The sequence below is a fragment of the Sparassis crispa genome, assembly GCF_003851025.1.
Source record: "Sparassis crispa DNA, contig_000000F, whole genome shotgun sequence".
NCBI lineage: Eukaryota > Fungi > Basidiomycota > Agaricomycetes > Polyporales > Sparassidaceae > Sparassis > Sparassis crispa.
The window spans coordinates 3168635-3185452 of NW_020939747.1; the positions used below are offsets into that span (position 1 = coordinate 3168635).

At 50.7% G+C, this 16818-nt stretch overlaps 6 protein-coding genes across 6 annotated transcripts; 5 read left to right on the forward strand and 1 right to left on the reverse strand.

Moving 5' to 3' along the window:
- Positions 1–189: 189 nt before the first annotated feature.
- On the forward strand, positions 190–1254 carry SCP_0111940 (Serine/threonine-protein kinase ppk23; the record flags this gene model as incomplete). Its single annotated transcript, XM_027753421.1, has 5 exons — positions 190–254; positions 307–591; positions 653–1009; positions 1061–1126; positions 1176–1254. The coding sequence occupies 5 exons, from the start codon at positions 190–192 to the stop codon at positions 1252–1254; spliced, it is 852 nt and encodes a 283-aa protein (XP_027609222.1).
- Positions 1255–1438: 184 nt separating this feature from the next.
- On the reverse strand, positions 1439–3402 carry SCP_0111950 (hypothetical protein; the record flags this gene model as incomplete). The annotated part of the gene is made up of 7 exons (XM_027753422.1): positions 1439–1631; positions 1684–2252; positions 2305–2425; positions 2481–2698; positions 2902–3174; positions 3233–3328; positions 3400–3402. 7 exons carry the CDS (start codon positions 3400–3402, stop codon positions 1439–1441), a joined length of 1473 nt encoding a protein of 490 aa, XP_027609223.1.
- Positions 3403–3758: 356 nt separating this feature from the next.
- SCP_0111960 (hypothetical protein) lies at positions 3759–4589 on the forward strand (the record flags this gene model as incomplete). The annotated part of the gene is made up of 3 exons (XM_027753423.1): positions 3759–4072; positions 4129–4236; positions 4292–4589. The coding sequence occupies 3 exons, from the start codon at positions 3759–3761 to the stop codon at positions 4587–4589; spliced, it is 720 nt and encodes a 239-aa protein (XP_027609224.1).
- Positions 4590–7468: 2879 nt separating this feature from the next.
- Positions 7469–13453, forward strand: SCP_0111970 (hypothetical protein; the record flags this gene model as incomplete). The annotated part of the gene is made up of 2 exons (XM_027753424.1): positions 7469–8362; positions 8678–13453. 2 exons carry the CDS (start codon positions 7469–7471, stop codon positions 13451–13453), a joined length of 5670 nt encoding a protein of 1889 aa, XP_027609225.1.
- Positions 13454–13636: 183 nt separating this feature from the next.
- On the forward strand, positions 13637–14115 carry SCP_0111980 (hypothetical protein; the record flags this gene model as incomplete). The annotated part of the gene is made up of 2 exons (XM_027753425.1): positions 13637–13947; positions 14004–14115. The coding sequence occupies 2 exons, from the start codon at positions 13637–13639 to the stop codon at positions 14113–14115; spliced, it is 423 nt and encodes a 140-aa protein (XP_027609226.1).
- Positions 14116–14272: 157 nt separating this feature from the next.
- SCP_0111990 (hypothetical protein) lies at positions 14273–14464 on the forward strand (the record flags this gene model as incomplete). The annotated part of the gene is made up of 1 exon (XM_027753426.1): positions 14273–14464. The coding sequence occupies one exon, from the start codon at positions 14273–14275 to the stop codon at positions 14462–14464; it is 192 nt and encodes a 63-aa protein (XP_027609227.1).
- Positions 14465–16818: the final 2354 nt, after the last annotated feature.

Here is a 16818-nt window from a genome sequence, read left to right on the forward strand (position 1 = left end):
CCACCCCTTCTGCCATCTCGCTCCGTTTACTGCTATGAGCGGCTAAACTCTATCGAGGAAGGGTCTTATGGTGTTGTCTTCCGAGCTAGAGACAAGGAGACGGGGGATATAGTCGCGCTGAAGAAGTTGAAACTGGATGAGGAAAAGAATGGGTTCCCTATTACTGCGCTGCGCGAGATCAACTCGCTTATGGTGTGCAAACACGAGAATGTTGTGGGCATACGGGAGGTAGTCGTCGGGGATACACTAACACAGTACGTCCCTTACATGTCACCATTCACGCTTAACATTAATGGAGTACCAAAGGGTTTTTATCGTGATGGACTTCATTGAGCACGATTTGAAGACGCTGTTGACCGTCATGCCTTCTCCGTTTCTACAATCTGAGATCAAGACGCTCCTGCTCCAGCTTCTCTCCGCCGTAGCGCACTGCCACGAACGCTGGATCCTCCACCGCGACCTCAAGACAAGCAACCTACTCATGAACAACCGTGGCACGATCAAAGTCGCAGATTTCGGCCTTGCGAGGCGATACGGTGATCCAGTGGGTGTGGGCGGCCTAACTCAGCTCGTGGTCACCCTGTGGTACCGGTAAGTGGCCTGTCTCCAATACACGTGCGTGCAACACTGTCAGCGGCTTTTTCTTGCGCAGTGCTCCTGAGATTCTGATGGGCGCGACGACGTACTCTACCGCCGTCGATATGTGGTCCGTCGGGTGTATCTTCGCAGAACTACTCCTCAAGGAGCCGCTCTTCCAAGCGAAGGGCGAAATAGAGCTCCTTTCCATGATCTTCAAGCTTCTTGGGCCCCCAACACCGTATTCTTGGCCAGAATTTGACAGGTTGCCCATGGCGAAGTCCATCAGCCTGCCTCCGGCACATCCGCCGCAATTGCGCCACAAGTTCCCATACATCACTGCAGCCGGTTTGGACCTTATGTCGCGCCTGCTGACGTACGATCCGGAAATGAGGATATCTGCTGAAGAGGCCCTGCACCATCCGTACTTCAGGTATGTCCGGACTTCTTGCATGCTTTTACGGAAGCTAATTCATGATGGAAGCGAATCACCTTTCCCTAAACATCCTGACCTCTTCGGATCATTCCCATCAGCAGCGGCTGGAGAGAAGTTCGTTGGTTACTCACTGTTGTATCATGCGCTTACCGTGTGTTTACAGACGACGCAAGCCATTCGATAGCCCATCTGCACCTGTGCGAGCAGCAGATTATAAATTACTAACCGACGACGACCCGTAGTATATCCGTCGTGTACTGACTTACCCGTGTATCGTTTACTTCCAGATGATCGTTGAACATGGAACGATTTGAACGACAAAATATGTTATTAGCCAGATAATGCTGCTAAAGTACAGAAGGAAGCCAAAAGCGCGAGTACATACGAAAATACATCCGAAGAATCGCCCAAACACTACACAGACATTCAATCCTCAAGAGCCGTTAGAGCATCCCTCATTTTCTTGAAACGTTGTTTGGTGCGTTCCGCATCCCCGCACTTGTCATAATACTCCTGGACCTCCTCCACTGTAAAGCGGAACTCCTGCGCAATATCGCGGACTGTCTGGTCAACGACGTGCAAAGCGGGCTGCTCCTCCCCGTTCTGAGCGGGGCTTTTGCTGCGGGTAAGACATTCGATTCAGCACCTAGCGTAATGCAATAACAACTAACCTCGTCCTCTGCCGCTTAATCGGCCCCTCTTCTTCGTGCTCCTCAGGCTTCCTCTTCGCCCACCCCGGTGTAGGTGCGTTACCTTCGCGAATCGGCCATTCATTCTCGTCATCCTCCATTTCTTCCTCAATCGCATTCTGTCTGGCGACAGCGATGTCCATCGGGCTCCCGGTGGGTACCTGCATGTGCTGGAAAATAGGCGGAGGACCCGGCACGTACATCATCGGGTTGAACCCATCGTTGGGGCCCCCCACGGCGGTGAGCACACCCGCCATGCCCGGGAGCGCGACGGGGACGGGCACAGGGAACGGGTCGATCTCCTCGCCGATGTTGGAGGGGCCCGGGACGGTGCCGTTGTCGGAATTGTTGCGCGCCTTCTTCCGGACGCGCTTCGGCTTCTCCTCCGGCTTGCGCACGTAGCCGTACTGGCCCTTCTCGCCGTGTGCCGGCTTCTTCTGCTCAACTATCTCAGAGATCCTGGCGTCTAGGCGGGCGCAGTTTTTCTTGTAGCGCTCGCGCCAGGATTGCCAGGTGTGGCGGGTCGCCCAGGCGTACTCGGGGTCGGAGGCCTGGGGCGGAGTATAAGATTTCCAACGAAACGGGGAGAGCAGCGTAACCTACCATTTCACACAGCTGCTGGTAAAGCCTATTTCCAGTCCTGCCACCGGTCTCTTTATACGGGATCTTCGCTGCAATCCAATTGCAGAGATGCTCCTCATCGTCTTCCGTAAACTGTGTTCTCCTACATGCATGTGATCAGCAGCGGTCGAAACAGCGGAAGCATGGTAGCCGCTCACTCCTCGCCGGGACGTCTTCCGCCAGGGTTCTTGTACACCATGGGCGTGTAGATCACTGCGCCCTTCTCGATGCACTTCTTCACCCAGAGGTACGACTCAACGTATTTGTCTGGCTCGCCTTGGTACGTCTTGACCAGGTGTTGGAATACGTCTGTATTGGGATCGGCCAAAATCACTCGCGCGGATTGTGCGGAGGCGGTAGGATCGCCACCCGAGTGCTATGCGAATTGGTTGAGTTAGTCCAAAAGCATAGTAAAGTTGAAGAAACAGGAGATAACAGTGTTAGGATCCGGTCATTCCATCCGTGTCTTCTGCTACGTGATGCGACACCTCGGTCCAGAGCGCACAGGATCAACATAGGACACGATAGTACCACTCGAACAGAAAGGCTTCTTGCAGCATCAAAGAGGCGGAAATTCACCATGATTCGCGTGCTGAGCGCCGCACGGGCGTTCACATTCGCGATGCTAGAATCGATGTGCATCCGGATTGGCTGGCCCTCGTGCACAAAGATTTGCTTGAGCAGCATTCCATGTATCTTGCACGCCTCGACATATGTGTATGGAACGAAATACCGCTCGGGACGGTCGGGGGTGGACCAGCAGAGGCGAAGACGCTCCTCCTCAGCGGTGCCCGGCTGAACCAGTACATATCCGGCACGGGGCACCTTGGATTCGACCCTTCCTCCAAGGGCCTGTAGATGGTCTTACAGTCAGTATCAGGTCGACCGAATGAAGTGCGTCGCCACCAACCGCTATGGTTTCGCAGACTTCTGCCTGTATTTCCTGGGGGATGTCCTTCTGGATGAAGAATTTGACAGCCAGGCCATTGCTATCCTGGAATATCGGCTGTGTCGCGCAAAATAGAAGGAAAACAAGCAATCAGCATGTTTATGGAAGGAGGAGGAGCGGGAACGTACCATAGTGGGGGGATGGGCTTGGGGATGGAGGAGGTAACCTTGTATGGGGGTTAGAGTTTGTCCGTTGCACCGCAAGGTTAGGGTCCCACGATTTTAGGGTTCCCACGATCACCTGCTTACAGGCCAGCCAATGGCCTTCCCTGGCGTAGTCAGCTCTGTTTCAGCCTGGCGTATTCCTGAGAAACCGATGCTCAGAAATTAAAGGAGAAGTTGCCACAGACTAGTGGTCGATGGGGTATTCATGACGGGAAGAAAGGATATACACTGGGTTGGCCAGGTTGTTCTTCAGTGCACGTGATCGTATTTCGCGAAGCCCCCGGACTCGGATGGGCCACACACTCCCTAGCTGCATCTTCATTATGCCTCCGCGAATTTCTTCGAAGCCCTCTCAACAGGATGACCAGCGGGACGGGGCCTTTGTCAAGGACATGACAGAAAGATACACAAATTACCTCGTCATTGCAGAGACCTGTGGTCGCACAGTTCGGGGGATGGGTTACGGCGAGGACGATGCAGACCGCGTGCGGCCCGTCTATGACCAGGTCGTTCGAGACTGGTACAATGATCCGACGACGATTATTCTGCGAACCAACAGCGCGGAGCCCAACGAGCAAGCCGCATTTTTTCGCCAGTGTGATGAGATCTGCGCCACACCACTCGACAGTCCATACAAGTATGTATCTTCGGTCTGATTGATATGTTCTGATCTTGACACATGGGCACATGTAGGTGTTTCTGGGTTGGCTTTGCCGCCACTGCTGGAGCACAAGGATTGCGTTCCCTGTTCAGCAAACATCCAGCCAAGTCCAAGATTCTCAGGGAGGCTAGCGATGAATCGTAAGCACTACATTAATATGTGCATCTTCTGTATGTTCATTTAGATACCCCAAAGAATTCAGCGGCTCATTGGGGAACAGGGTTTTCAGCAATTGGCAAATTTGGCGTCTTCGCTGAATCCTCAGCAAATAGAAAATGCCTCTTCGCTGGCTCCGCGAACTATGGACCCAATGGAGCACATCGGAGAGACAATACGGTACAAGGATGAGAATAACAGCATCGTTGAGTGTACCATTGAGGATGCGGGGACCAGTATCGTGAAAGGAGACTTCTTCAAGCTGTCAGACCCTGGCGGCGGGCAGAAGGAGGTCTCTTCCGAAGAGATGGCACGTATCTTGAGGAATACAGTATGATTGAACTTTTCCCTTACATATTTTGGCAAGCTTCCTTTCATCTGTCCTCAGAATATTCATGTATTCTCACTAGAACCTATTTGAATGATCATTCCCAAAAATCACAGGCTTTTGACCCCCTTGTGGCATTTCATGCAATTTTGTGCTGATTCTGGTGAAGATTCTATTGCATCATACTCAAAACAATGCAAGATTCACTTAAGGTACACGGCAGCCTGTCTCACTAGGTCTTGTTAGTGCATGTCTATTTTAATCCCTGGTGAAAGGGCAGAAGTCAAGAATCTCTGGTAACAAGGCTGAAATGGATATTTAAGCTTGACTGTCAGCATTATATAGCAATGGTACAAGTAACTACTGTTACGCGGCAGCGAAACACGAGCATCAAGTCAAGTCGTCACGAGACAAGGTCTTAGTCTAAGACACAAGTCCATTCAAGAGACACTTCTGGTGATGTCCTCGCACTGAAGGTCGATCAGGGTTCGCTCTTATGACTCGCAGTAGCTGTCTTGCTACTAACGGTCGATCTCAGTCAAAGGCAAGTGAAATGCTGGTTTAATGGTAACCAGGTCGAGATGGGGATCCAGCTCGACGAGGTTGACTACTTATACAAAAGGTATCCGCAGTACTATGCAGTAATACGGGATCGTTCATTGGCTAGATAAGGTGAAACGATGTCTGGGCAAGGTAACAGCGAGGAAGTAATATGTATGGGAAAGCTGAGTAAGATCGTGAGAGGTAATCAGTACTAATGGGAAATAACAAGTCGTGTATCAGAACGAGGTAAAGATGAGGCATACATGCACGTCTTGCATGTGTGATAAGAAGGTCTGGAGTTGGATCCGGTGTACCCCTAGACTAGGGGTTCTGGACATCTGGGTAGAGAATCAGAGGTTGCGCTCCAATGAGTCACGTGGTGGACCATGTGGTCTGGTAAAGTAAAGGGAATGAAGAAAAGAAAAAGAAAAGACGTGCCATAACTGAGGAGCATTGTAACAACTACTGTATTACAGTTGACTGTTGGTCACACCATAGATACATGTGTTATGGAAAGGATTACTAAGTCAGAGTTAGGGCATAAGACTGTATCAGAAAAGGTGTGTAAAAGCATATGGTAATAACATGTGAAGCTGGAGTTGGATCCAGTAATAAGAAAACAGCTTGAAGGGGTCAGTCTGGAGATAAGAATGGAGATTGAGCTCCAGTGACACAAACAATATGATGAAAGAGAAGAAGAAATGAGCATAGATATACACTGTTGAAACAGAGACAGTCATATAAGAGTACCAGGAGGTTATTACACAAAATATGAATCCTTGAGAAGTGTCAATATAGAAAAGAGCATTTAAGAGAATTGCAACACTGACAAGTCTCATTCAAGTTATAGTACTAAGGCTGACACCAATTGTTGCCATTCATAGCCCCTGGTAGAGTGCGACGGACTCCCTGAGGCAGCAAATTAGGGGTTTGGGGCCAACCAGGAGGCATTGGCACTCCTAAACCTTGAGTGAGTGTGGCAGGTGTCGGTCCAATGAGATTGGATGAGTACATCCCAGTCAAGGCGACATGCTGGGTCACAATAAAAACTTGTCTTGGCACTTCAAACGTTTGCAACCTTCTAAGTGCAGAAGCAAAGATGCCACGGGGCTCTATTGTTCGCAATTCCATCATATGTAGCCAGGCAGCCACTGCTGTTCCGAATCTCTGCCACACTGAATACTGAGCATGAGTGTAGCCCCTAGTCCTGAGAGCATTACAAATCTGTCTATAGACAGAGCCTTTAAGGATGGTCAGAAAAGAAAAGAGGTAAAACTAGGCCTCGTACTAGTTCTTGCTCCCCACCCATGAGGCAAGGGGTCCACAATGTTGCGATAAAGCAGGTCGTACGATATGCCATACACACTGGCGGGTTGCAGGTATAGCTCAGGTGGTGGCATAGCATTGGCAGCCACCACGTTGAATGCCTGAGCAGGGAGGTGTGCCATTGAGCAACTCGACGCCACAGATGATGACTGCCAGTGGTTGTGAAGAACCGGACACCGGACGCCACAGTCACAATGTGCGCTGGTTCTTTACTGCACGTGATCGTGTTACCTCTATAAGAAGCCCCACCACCACCACCACCACCACCACCACCACCGCTGTCGCTATCGTCATCAGCAACCTTTCATAAGCCCTACTGGTCAGCTTAGTCTGGAATCGCCCTTAATCACAACTCGCTCAGTCCACGCTCATCGGAAGTCCGTCCCATACTCTAGCCCCTATTTCTTATGTCGTCCTTCGTCCTTCCTCCACCTGTTTGCCCAAACATTCCCTATTCCCGTGCCGGATCGCCCTCACTGCAGACTGATGCTAGCGATGCGGTCGTAACTGGAGTCGAACTAACCGTCTCCGGTCTGCAACACGCCTCCATACAGTCTGCGCACAATCAACTCTCCCAATTAGTGTCTGACTACAACATTGCTAACCCCACACAGCTTCTCCCACCTCTTCAGATCCACGTCGGGGATCCTCGCAACCCCGTTGACTATGTTTATGTCTCCCTACATCCTAACCTCACCGCAGAGCCTCGTCCAGACGTTCTCGACGGAGTCTGTGTAGCGTTGGATGGTCGAACTGGAATCCGAGCTCAGTGGAGAATTGGAAGTGGCGCTGACAGATCCCGGCGCATTATGTTCCCCATCGATAATGAACAGCATGCCCGCGCAATTCAGCCACGAATCGAAAAATGGCTCCATGATCAGAAGATTTCCTGACAACTGTCCTTCATCAGCAAGCCGTCCACAGGATCGCACCGTCTCACCTACGACATTATTGATCCCGCGCACGTCATTCGCATCCTCAGACAGCCGCCCATCTTCGATCATCGTACCTACTATGCCATGCAGTCCCGGTTTATTTCTCCCGTATATGGTCTCGAAGTTGCGGTTGCAGGATGCGGAGAGTTCCAGGGAATTGAGGGCAGAATCAACACATACATCCGTCGGCGCTATGGAGATGATGCGATCGCTTTCAGTCACACCGTCATGGATGGCGAGGTGTATAGTGTTGTTCTCAAAGACTGGCCTACCACATCGCGACTTCTCTCTGACCCCTTTGAACTTCTGTCTGATGCATCCATTCCTCGCTTCATAACAATCTCACAGCCAATCCTTCTTTACCTCCTCAATAGCGCAGGCGTGCCCACTAATCCTTCCTACCTTCAATGCTCCTCTTCGGCAACATCCACTGATCAGCGCTACTTTCAGGCTCAAATCGATGCGCTGCGACAACAAGGCGTCGAAACTGTTCACACGTTCTCACAGGTGCTCTCCGAGCAGCACGACATCATCTCCAAGCTGCGCTCTCAGAATCAGCATGTTCTTTCTGCAGTGTCCATGGTCGCATCCTCGGTACACCTGTCGAGTCAATTGTCTTCTCTCGATAATGGCCTGGGCCGAATGGAAGACAGGCGCGAGCGACTTCATGACAATATGGCCTCCGCTACCACTCCCGAGGCTTGTTGCGCCATCCAATCGCGCCTAGATCATATCGATGATGACATCCATCAATACGAGCATCAGGTTATTGCACAGCGGCGGTCCTTGCAAGCGGTCTCCCTTCATGTTGACACGACACTGCAACTTCCCCCGACACCAGCTGCAGAGCCAACACTGATGCCCATGGAGCACCCTCGCCCAGCCCCAGAGCCTGGTGAGGAGGACCGATATCATGCCCGGCAGCGCACTTCGACAACTGAACAGCCACCTGAATCTAATGAGATGGAAACAGAATTGGTAAGCGCCCCTCCGCTCTCCTCTGAAATGCCTACATGTCGTCCTCAACCCCTCTCGTCGCTCCACAGTGACCGACATGCGGTGGCTGCAAAGGATGGATGTGGACATAGTACGAGGAGGCAGAGTGGAAAACTTACGTTACAGCACACCCATTCTCATGCATGCATGCCCCCCTTTTTCATCTCTTCTCCTATTATTTTCTGCCCATTTCTCATCCTGTTTCTGCTCCTTCTCTTTTTCTTTCCTACGGTACATGCTACTACTCCATTCCACATTTTCAGTCTCAACACTAATGGACTGGCTAACATCTCTAAGCTAGCGGCTGTGACTAATACTATTTCTGTGCGGCAGCCTCATGTCTGGGTATTGAATGAAATCAAGTCTTCCCAATCCCACGCCTCGCGAGTGCGCATCCACGGATACAGTACGTATGAAGAACCTGGTATCCCCATACCCGGTACACATTCAGGAAAATGGGGAGTCATTGTCGGTGTAAAACGCACCATCCATGCACAACGCCTGCCCACTCCACCCTCCCTTCGTGGCCGAGCGGTGATCCTTGACCTTATTCTACCTACTACCACCGGTCGAGGATTCTTCCACCGCTTCATTGGGCTCTATGCACCTTGGGACCCAGGGAATAATGACAATGACCTCTCCTCCTTCTGGACTTCGATATCCACCCTATGTCGAGATGCTCCATACTCATGGTGTATTATGGGAGACTGCAATGCCTCGCTAACTGCACAGGAAACTCTCTCTCCATCTCCAATCCTTCCCCCCTCTCGACTCTTCTATACAACATTTCTCCACGATGTCCATGCAATCGACCTGTGGTCTCTACAAGGTGATGCAGATGCTCACTCTATGTACACCTTCAAGAACCACCTTGGCCAATCAATCATTGACCGAGTTGCCCATTCAACACAAGGATTTCTCAATGGCTCCGTCGCGACTATGAACACCTTCATCCCTGCTACGGATCATCGCCCAATTACTGCATCAATGGTTCTGACTCCTCCCCTTATGCATGCAGCATCACTGCACCTTCCCGACTCACTACCACCACCCGATGTCCCTCCCAGGCATTACTATCCTCGGCGCCACGAGAAACACCACTTCCGCACTTATGCTGACAATGTTGAGCAGCTAGTCCATGCTGAACACCTTGATGACCACGACATCTCCGATGATGACTCCTTTCAATTCTGCTATGATGCACTGACCCGAATTTTCCATTCCGCAGCTGATGATGCTTTTGAACTACCTTGTACCCGAATGCAACATGTGCACCCCTTATCCAGTCCTAGCTTGCGCCAACTTGTAACTGAGATTTGCTGCATCAATTGCCTCATCTCCGCTGAACGTCAAGCACGAATTTCGTTACTCGCTGCATGCGCTCCCTGGGCCTCTACCTACCTCTGCGCTTTCTCCTTCACCCAACACTCCGACGCCCCAACTTGTCATTCACTACTGGCATTCCTCACCTCCATACGGCACACACTGAATAAGCTCAGATACCGTGAAGAACACAAGGAACTTCAACGTCGTGCCACCCAAACAGCGAAGCGGCAGATCAATAGCGTCCTCCTAGGTGGATCATCGAAGAAGCTCTATCAAACGGCTCATGACACCTCTGGTCCCCCTCTCGCTGTGACACCAGATGATGACCCAGACTCTTTCATCACGGCACCAGATGCGGTAAAGATGCACACACAAGCTTACTTTAATGCTCTTTTTTCCCGACAGCAACGACCACCAATGGCCAAACCATGGCTTGACACTCCATCCGTGACAGATATTCGGCAGACCACTGCAGCTGATCCATTCCACTGGCCACAGACTATGTCTCTCAATGATCTCCGCCTCCTCCTCCACCGTGGCAAGCCTCGCCCAGCTCCTGGACCTGACGGGTGGGAGAAGTGGTGTGTAAAAGCACTTCACGACTCGTCTCTCCGCCTCGTCCTCAACCTCTTGAACTATGAAATTTCACAATCTCATATTCCTAACATTGTCAAACCATGCACGCTCTCCATGCTGTTCAAGAATGGACCACGCACATGCCTCTCCAACTATCGCGGTGTCTGCTGCAACAACTTCCTGCTCAACACTCCTTTTGCATGGCTCAATCTCCGACTCGTGCCATACCTAGTGCAACACCGCATCCTCCCAGAAGGACAAGTTGCCACTCAGCCCGGCACTCAAGGACGCGACCTTACCTCCTTCCTCTCCCAATTGGAATGTTGGTCCAATCGCACACGCACTCCCCTCTATATTTTACGTCGTGATCAACAAAAGGGATTTGACCACCTGGAACCACAAGGATTTTACGATGCTGTCACTGCATACGGTCTTCCATCTTCACTTGTCCAATTTGACATTTCGGCACAGTCTGACGTTCCCTATCGTATCAAGACTGCATTCGGCCTTACAGAACCGATTGTTATTTCCGGAGTAACCAAACAAGGCGGTCCTGTCTCATCGCTCAAATCTACCCTCACGACAAGCCTTGGCAACCACTGGCTACAGGACACCCTGCTTCAACACCACGATGGCATTATTGTCTCCTCCACACAGCATCGTGTGAACAGACCGCACATTCCCGACAATCGCCTCACACTGCGCATCGCCATGGTGGAAGCAACAGATGACTCCGCCATCATTGCAACCTCTCAAAATTCCCTTCAACGCTCCTGTCTCATGATGGAGCGATTTCAGGTTGTATACGGTTGGCTAACCAACTGGCTAAAGTCTCTTCTCTTCCTTCTCAACGTTTTGAATGCTCCCCCTCTTATGCGCATGCCTTCTATCTCTCCCTTTCAGCCTGACTCCGACCTTGTTATCTGGCATGATGTTCGGGTTGTCACTTCACATATTGATTTCCTCCGTGTCTGCATAAATGACCCGCAGCATCAGTATGAGAAAATCCGTGATATTATCCTGACCTTTGACCTACCCAATCTTTTCCTGCGTCTGCCACTAACCGCCCTCCGGCGTATCTTTTCACAGTGTCTACTATCTCGAATCCGCCCCCACCTCGCCTTCCAACCAATTTCCCGTCGACATGCAGCCCAACTCGATCATCTTCTTGCCTCATGCATACACCATTACTTCTCGTTTCCCTTTCGCTTCAACTCCCAACTCCTCACTATCCCCATTCGCCACCATGGTTTTGACTTTCCCTCCATCGCTCGTCTCAATGACTGTGCAGCCATTACGGGCCTGCTACGTGACCTCAATCACCACAACCCCACCTTCCGCAATATGGCGCGCATCACCCTCGCTGACTGGACATGCACAATCAACCACTGCCAATTTTCACTCCACCCACAATCCCCTCAACGCTCCTTCGCACGTCAGACTCGCAACCTCCCATCCTCCTGGATCGTCGCCTACTCCGTACTCTCCGATCTCAACCTCTCCATCCAGATGACAGATCAATCACATCTATATTCCGGTGATGTATCTCTCCGTCATTTGCTTAGGCTACTACCCCCTTCCTGTCATTCACCACGCCCTTCCATGATTTCTAACCTCGAACGTGCGGGACTCACACACCTATGTGATATTGCTTCGTGGCCCCTGCTCTCTCTCGATGCCCTTCCACCCCTTCCACTCACTCTCCGCCCTCATCACCATTTGAGCAGCTTACTCCGCTTCACGCCCGCGGCACCTGAATGGCACGCGATGTGCGACTGGTTAATGTCACTAACCCTCCCACAGCTTACGGCGGCACCCTCTCCAAACACCCGTGATTGGACACTCACCCTACCTCGACCCATGCGGCAATCCTTTGCGGAACATGTCCTCTATGCCTTCTTCCTCTCATCATTCCTCCCCAAATTCCCCTCCACATCCATGTCATGTGCCTCCGATGGATCCATGGTACCAGCTGCACCGACCTTTCGCCAGCCTCGTTCTGTAACCTTCGCCACTGCCAGCCCTTTTTCCACCACTGTATGGTCCCTATTGACCTTCCGTAATGCAGCCTCCATCCTCTATGCCGAAGTCTACGGCCTTGTCGCAGCATCCCTGCAAGCACACTCTTTTCCACTACCGCCATCTCCCCCGCTTTACACTGATCATCTCAACTCTGTTCGCATTATTAATGACTCCTTATCCACCTCCTCCCCGCTCCTCCCACATCACTGGGCATCGCTTCCAGCCTGCTCCCTTTACCGATGGCTCAAAACCATCCTCACTACCTTCCCATCCTCCTGTACACCAGCAGTAACCTACACAGCTGTGCACACCTCCTCCGACACACCACCGTCTCGTGCCAATGCGTTCGTTGATGCTATTGCTTCACAGTCTCATGATCTTCCCTTACCTACTCCTCCTATTCCCACTTTTTCCATGGACGACTACACCTTATTCTCTCCCTATGACGGATATATTGAATCCTCTCCCACCACTTATATCTCACACGCCCTCGTCACTGCTGTTGTCCAAGACCGCTCGTTCAAACCCCTCCGCAACATTGTCCTGCCCCTCTACAACTCTCAGCCACCGCTGGACTACCCCTACACATGCGCGTCATCAGCCTATTCCGCACTCGTGCAACTATATGCTCGGTGTGGACAGCTTGACACTGCATCTCTTCGATCCGCGCGCTTCGGCGATACATCAGAGTGGTGTCACTTCGGATGCCCCGTGCTGGAGACCCCGTATCACATATTCGTGCAGTGCCCTCGCTTCAACCACTTGCGTGCCGATGCTCACCGCGATGTCATTTCGGAGACGTCCAAGCTTCTGACCGGAGCTGAAACCAACCGACAAATCATGGAGGTCATCCTGCACAGCGCTGCATCACTCTTCGTGGACCACGAAGCTTGGCCGCAATTCACATCATACTACTACCTGGGCATTGTACCAAAAATTCCCGCTCTCCAGCCATCCAGGAATCCGTCGCACCAACGCCTATCCGCACATATCACGCACACATGGCATACCTCCAGCATACACCTCGCAGGCAGAATATGGGGGGAATACAAACGATGCATGTCTACAGCATGGCGTACGGCCAACTCTGATGTATATACTCCCGCTCATCTCCCGCTTCACTTATGCCATCTTCTACCAACCGATTAACCCTACCCTTCTTACTCTTTTTATTTATCTTTCCTCATAACTCTCTCTACCTACCATATACAGTAGTTGACGAGGTACTCCTTACGTACCTGAGCTGTGTAATCGGCGTAGTCAGCTAAATCTACTCGTTTCCCCGTTCGAACTTCGCGAAGCCCCGGACGCCACACACTCTGCCATATCTTCATGCCTCCGCGCATTTCTTCCAAGCCCTCTCGACAGCATGCTCAGCGGGATGAGGCCTTTGTCAGGGACATGACGGAAAGATATACAAACTACCTCGTCATTGCAGAGACCTGTGGTCGCACAGTTCGGGGGATGGGATACGGCCAGAACGACGTGGCCCGCGTGCAGCCCGTCTATGACCAGGCCGCTCGAGACTGGCGCAATGATCCGACGATTATTCTGCGAACCAACAGTACGGATCCTAATGAGCAAGCCGCATTTTTTCGTCAGTGCGATTCCATCTGCGCCACACCACTCGACACTCTATACAAGTATGTATCTTCCATCTGATTGATAAATCCTGCCCTTGACACACCGGCGTACGTAGATGTTTTTGGGTTGGCTTTGCCGCCACTGCTGGAGCACAAGGATTGTATTGCCTGTTCGGCAACCATCCAGCCCGGGGTAAGATTGTCAGCGACGCAACCGATGAATCATAAGCACCACGTTAATATGTGCATTTTCTGTATGTTCATTTAGATGACCCGAAGAGTTCGGCGGACCATTGGGGAACAGGGTTTTTAGCAATTGGCAAAGTTGGCAGCTTCGCTGAATCCTCAGCAAATGGAAAATGCGTCTTCGCTGAATCCGCGCACTATGGACCCAGTGGAGCACATCGGAGAGACGATACGGTACAAGGATGAGAATAGCAGCATCGTTGAGTGTACCATTGAGGATGCGGGGACCAGTATCGTGAAAGGAGACTTCTTCAAGCTGTCATACCTTGGCAGCGGGCAGAAGGAGGTCTCTTCCGAAGAAATGGCACTTATCTTGAGGAATGCAGTATGATTGAACACTCCCCTGATGTATTCTGTCAGCTTTTCATCTGTCCTCGGGAACATATTCATGTATCATCTGTGCCTCTCGCTGGAACTCATTGAAGTTGCATCGCGCCCGGGGTTAGTTACAGTTCACGATTTTATGGACGATTCTGACAACGATATGAACCCCTCGTCTTCCCTCTTGGAGGTTTCGTGCGAATGTGTGCTGATTCCGGTGACGAAAATACTACACGGCTCGTTCGAGTCGTGCGACGGCCTGTCTCGAGCATCGGTCTTGTTAGTGTGCTGACCCCGAGGAATGGCACAAGTCGAGAATCTGTCTTGGAGTGTACACGCTATTACAGCATGCTTTTGTTATGAACGATACGTATAGTAATGGTTTCTAACAATTGTACATGATGCTCTCCGAAGGGTTGCTTGGATACTCGAGCTGGAGGAGCCTATGAGCACTGAGCATTGGCGGCTACCGCATTGAATGCATGAGCGGGGACGTGTGCCATTGAACAACTCGACGCCACAGACGATGACATCAGCAAAAGCGGGAAATTTTTATGTAAGGTTACACCAGTTACATCGGGGTAGCAAGGGTTGTGTAAGTTACACAGGACTAGTAATATTTAAACTGATTTGTAATCAAAGTAAAGGTAGTAGAGGTCTATAAAGAAGATAACATAGAACAGAAATTGATACACAAGTTAGAACAAAAATACATGTCGACAAAGAGTTGTCGAGCGATGTAACCCAAGTCAAACGTTGCTCACCAGGTTACACAGTCGAAAGAACTTCTAGACGCCTAGCGCTCTCCGCAGAACTCGCTCCGAGTTGCTCTTGCATCGTTCATATTCAGGCCCCCGGATACCGCACCAAATGCAAGCATTAAGGCAAGGCTCTTGTCCAGGCCACAGTGAAAAGATCCGAAGTTGTTTCGAGGCAATTCTGAGGCAATCTGAGGCAATTCTGAGGCAAGTCTCGATGCATCGTGACTACCATCCGCCGACAATTCTCGCCACCCTCACTCGCGTATAAATTCGCAGCATCTGCCACTGCAATGTGCCTGCCAGGTGAGTGCCATTACACGCGGCTAACTGTATCGCACAGGTGATACCGGGCTGTTGTTGTGCGCAGCTTGGTTGGGCTCCCGTGGTTGGAGCGACACGCGGTGCGTTCTATTTCAATCTCTATTGTTTTATGCCTGTGGGCGGAAATGTAAGTGTGTTGATTCCTAGTGTTGGTTGTTACAGTGGTATGTGGGTGTTGGTGTGGTAAGTAGACCTAAATACTTGTTTGTTATGGCGGCACGCGGGTTTTGGTGCAGTGAGTAGGCCCAAGTAGTTCTAATGTAGAGCACTTTGTACGTGTTGTACCGCTGTAATATAATATGTTGACATAATTTGGAATACTTTGAGAGTTATGAAACCGATCCGAATGAATCGGTTTCGGTCTGTTTAGGACGGTCTGTGCCTACGTGCTACAAGTGCATAATAAATTTTGCAGGAAGTTATATGAGCTTCATAACCTGTAAAATGTTTCCAGAGTTTATAACTGATTATGCCAGTTGGCAACTCTGCAATCTGACTCAGGATTACAATGCAATGTATTGCTTGGTGAAAAAATTGCACAAGTTACGTGGGATTACACCTTTATAATCTCTTTGGAGAAAATTCCCGGTTTTGCTGATGGACCGGTTGTGAAGCTTTGAAGTTTGAAGAACTGGATGCCACGGCCATCAGCAAAAGCGGGAAATTTTTATGTAAGGTTACACCAGTTACATCGGGGTAGCAAGCGTTGTGTAAGTTACACAGGACTAGTGATGTTTAAACCAATTTGTAATCAAAGTAAAGGTAGTAGAGGTCTATAAAGAAGATTACATAGAATAGAAATTGATACACAAGTTATAACAAAAATACATGTTGGCAAAGAGTTGTCGAGCAATGTAACCCGAGTCAAACGTTGCTCACCAGGTTACACAGTCGGAAGAACTTCTAGACACTAAATATAATGTTGTAAGGAGCGCCTATTGGGCGTCTACTAGCGCTCTCTGCAGAACTCGCTCCGAGTTGGCTCTTGCGTCGCGTTTTAGTTTTCAGGCCCCCGAATACCGCACCAAATGCGAGCATTGAGGCAAGGCTCTCGTCCAGGCCCTCACAGCGAAAAGATCCGAAGCCGTTTCGAGGCAACTCGGAGGCAAGTCTGAGGCTAATCTCGATGCATCGCGACTACCATCCGCTGACAATCCTCGCCACCCTCACTCGCGTATAAATTCGCAGCCTCTGCCAGATGCCCGCCAGGTGAGTGTTGTTACTCGCAGCTAACTATATTCCACAGGTCTACCAGGTTCCTTGTTGCGTGTGCTTGATCGGG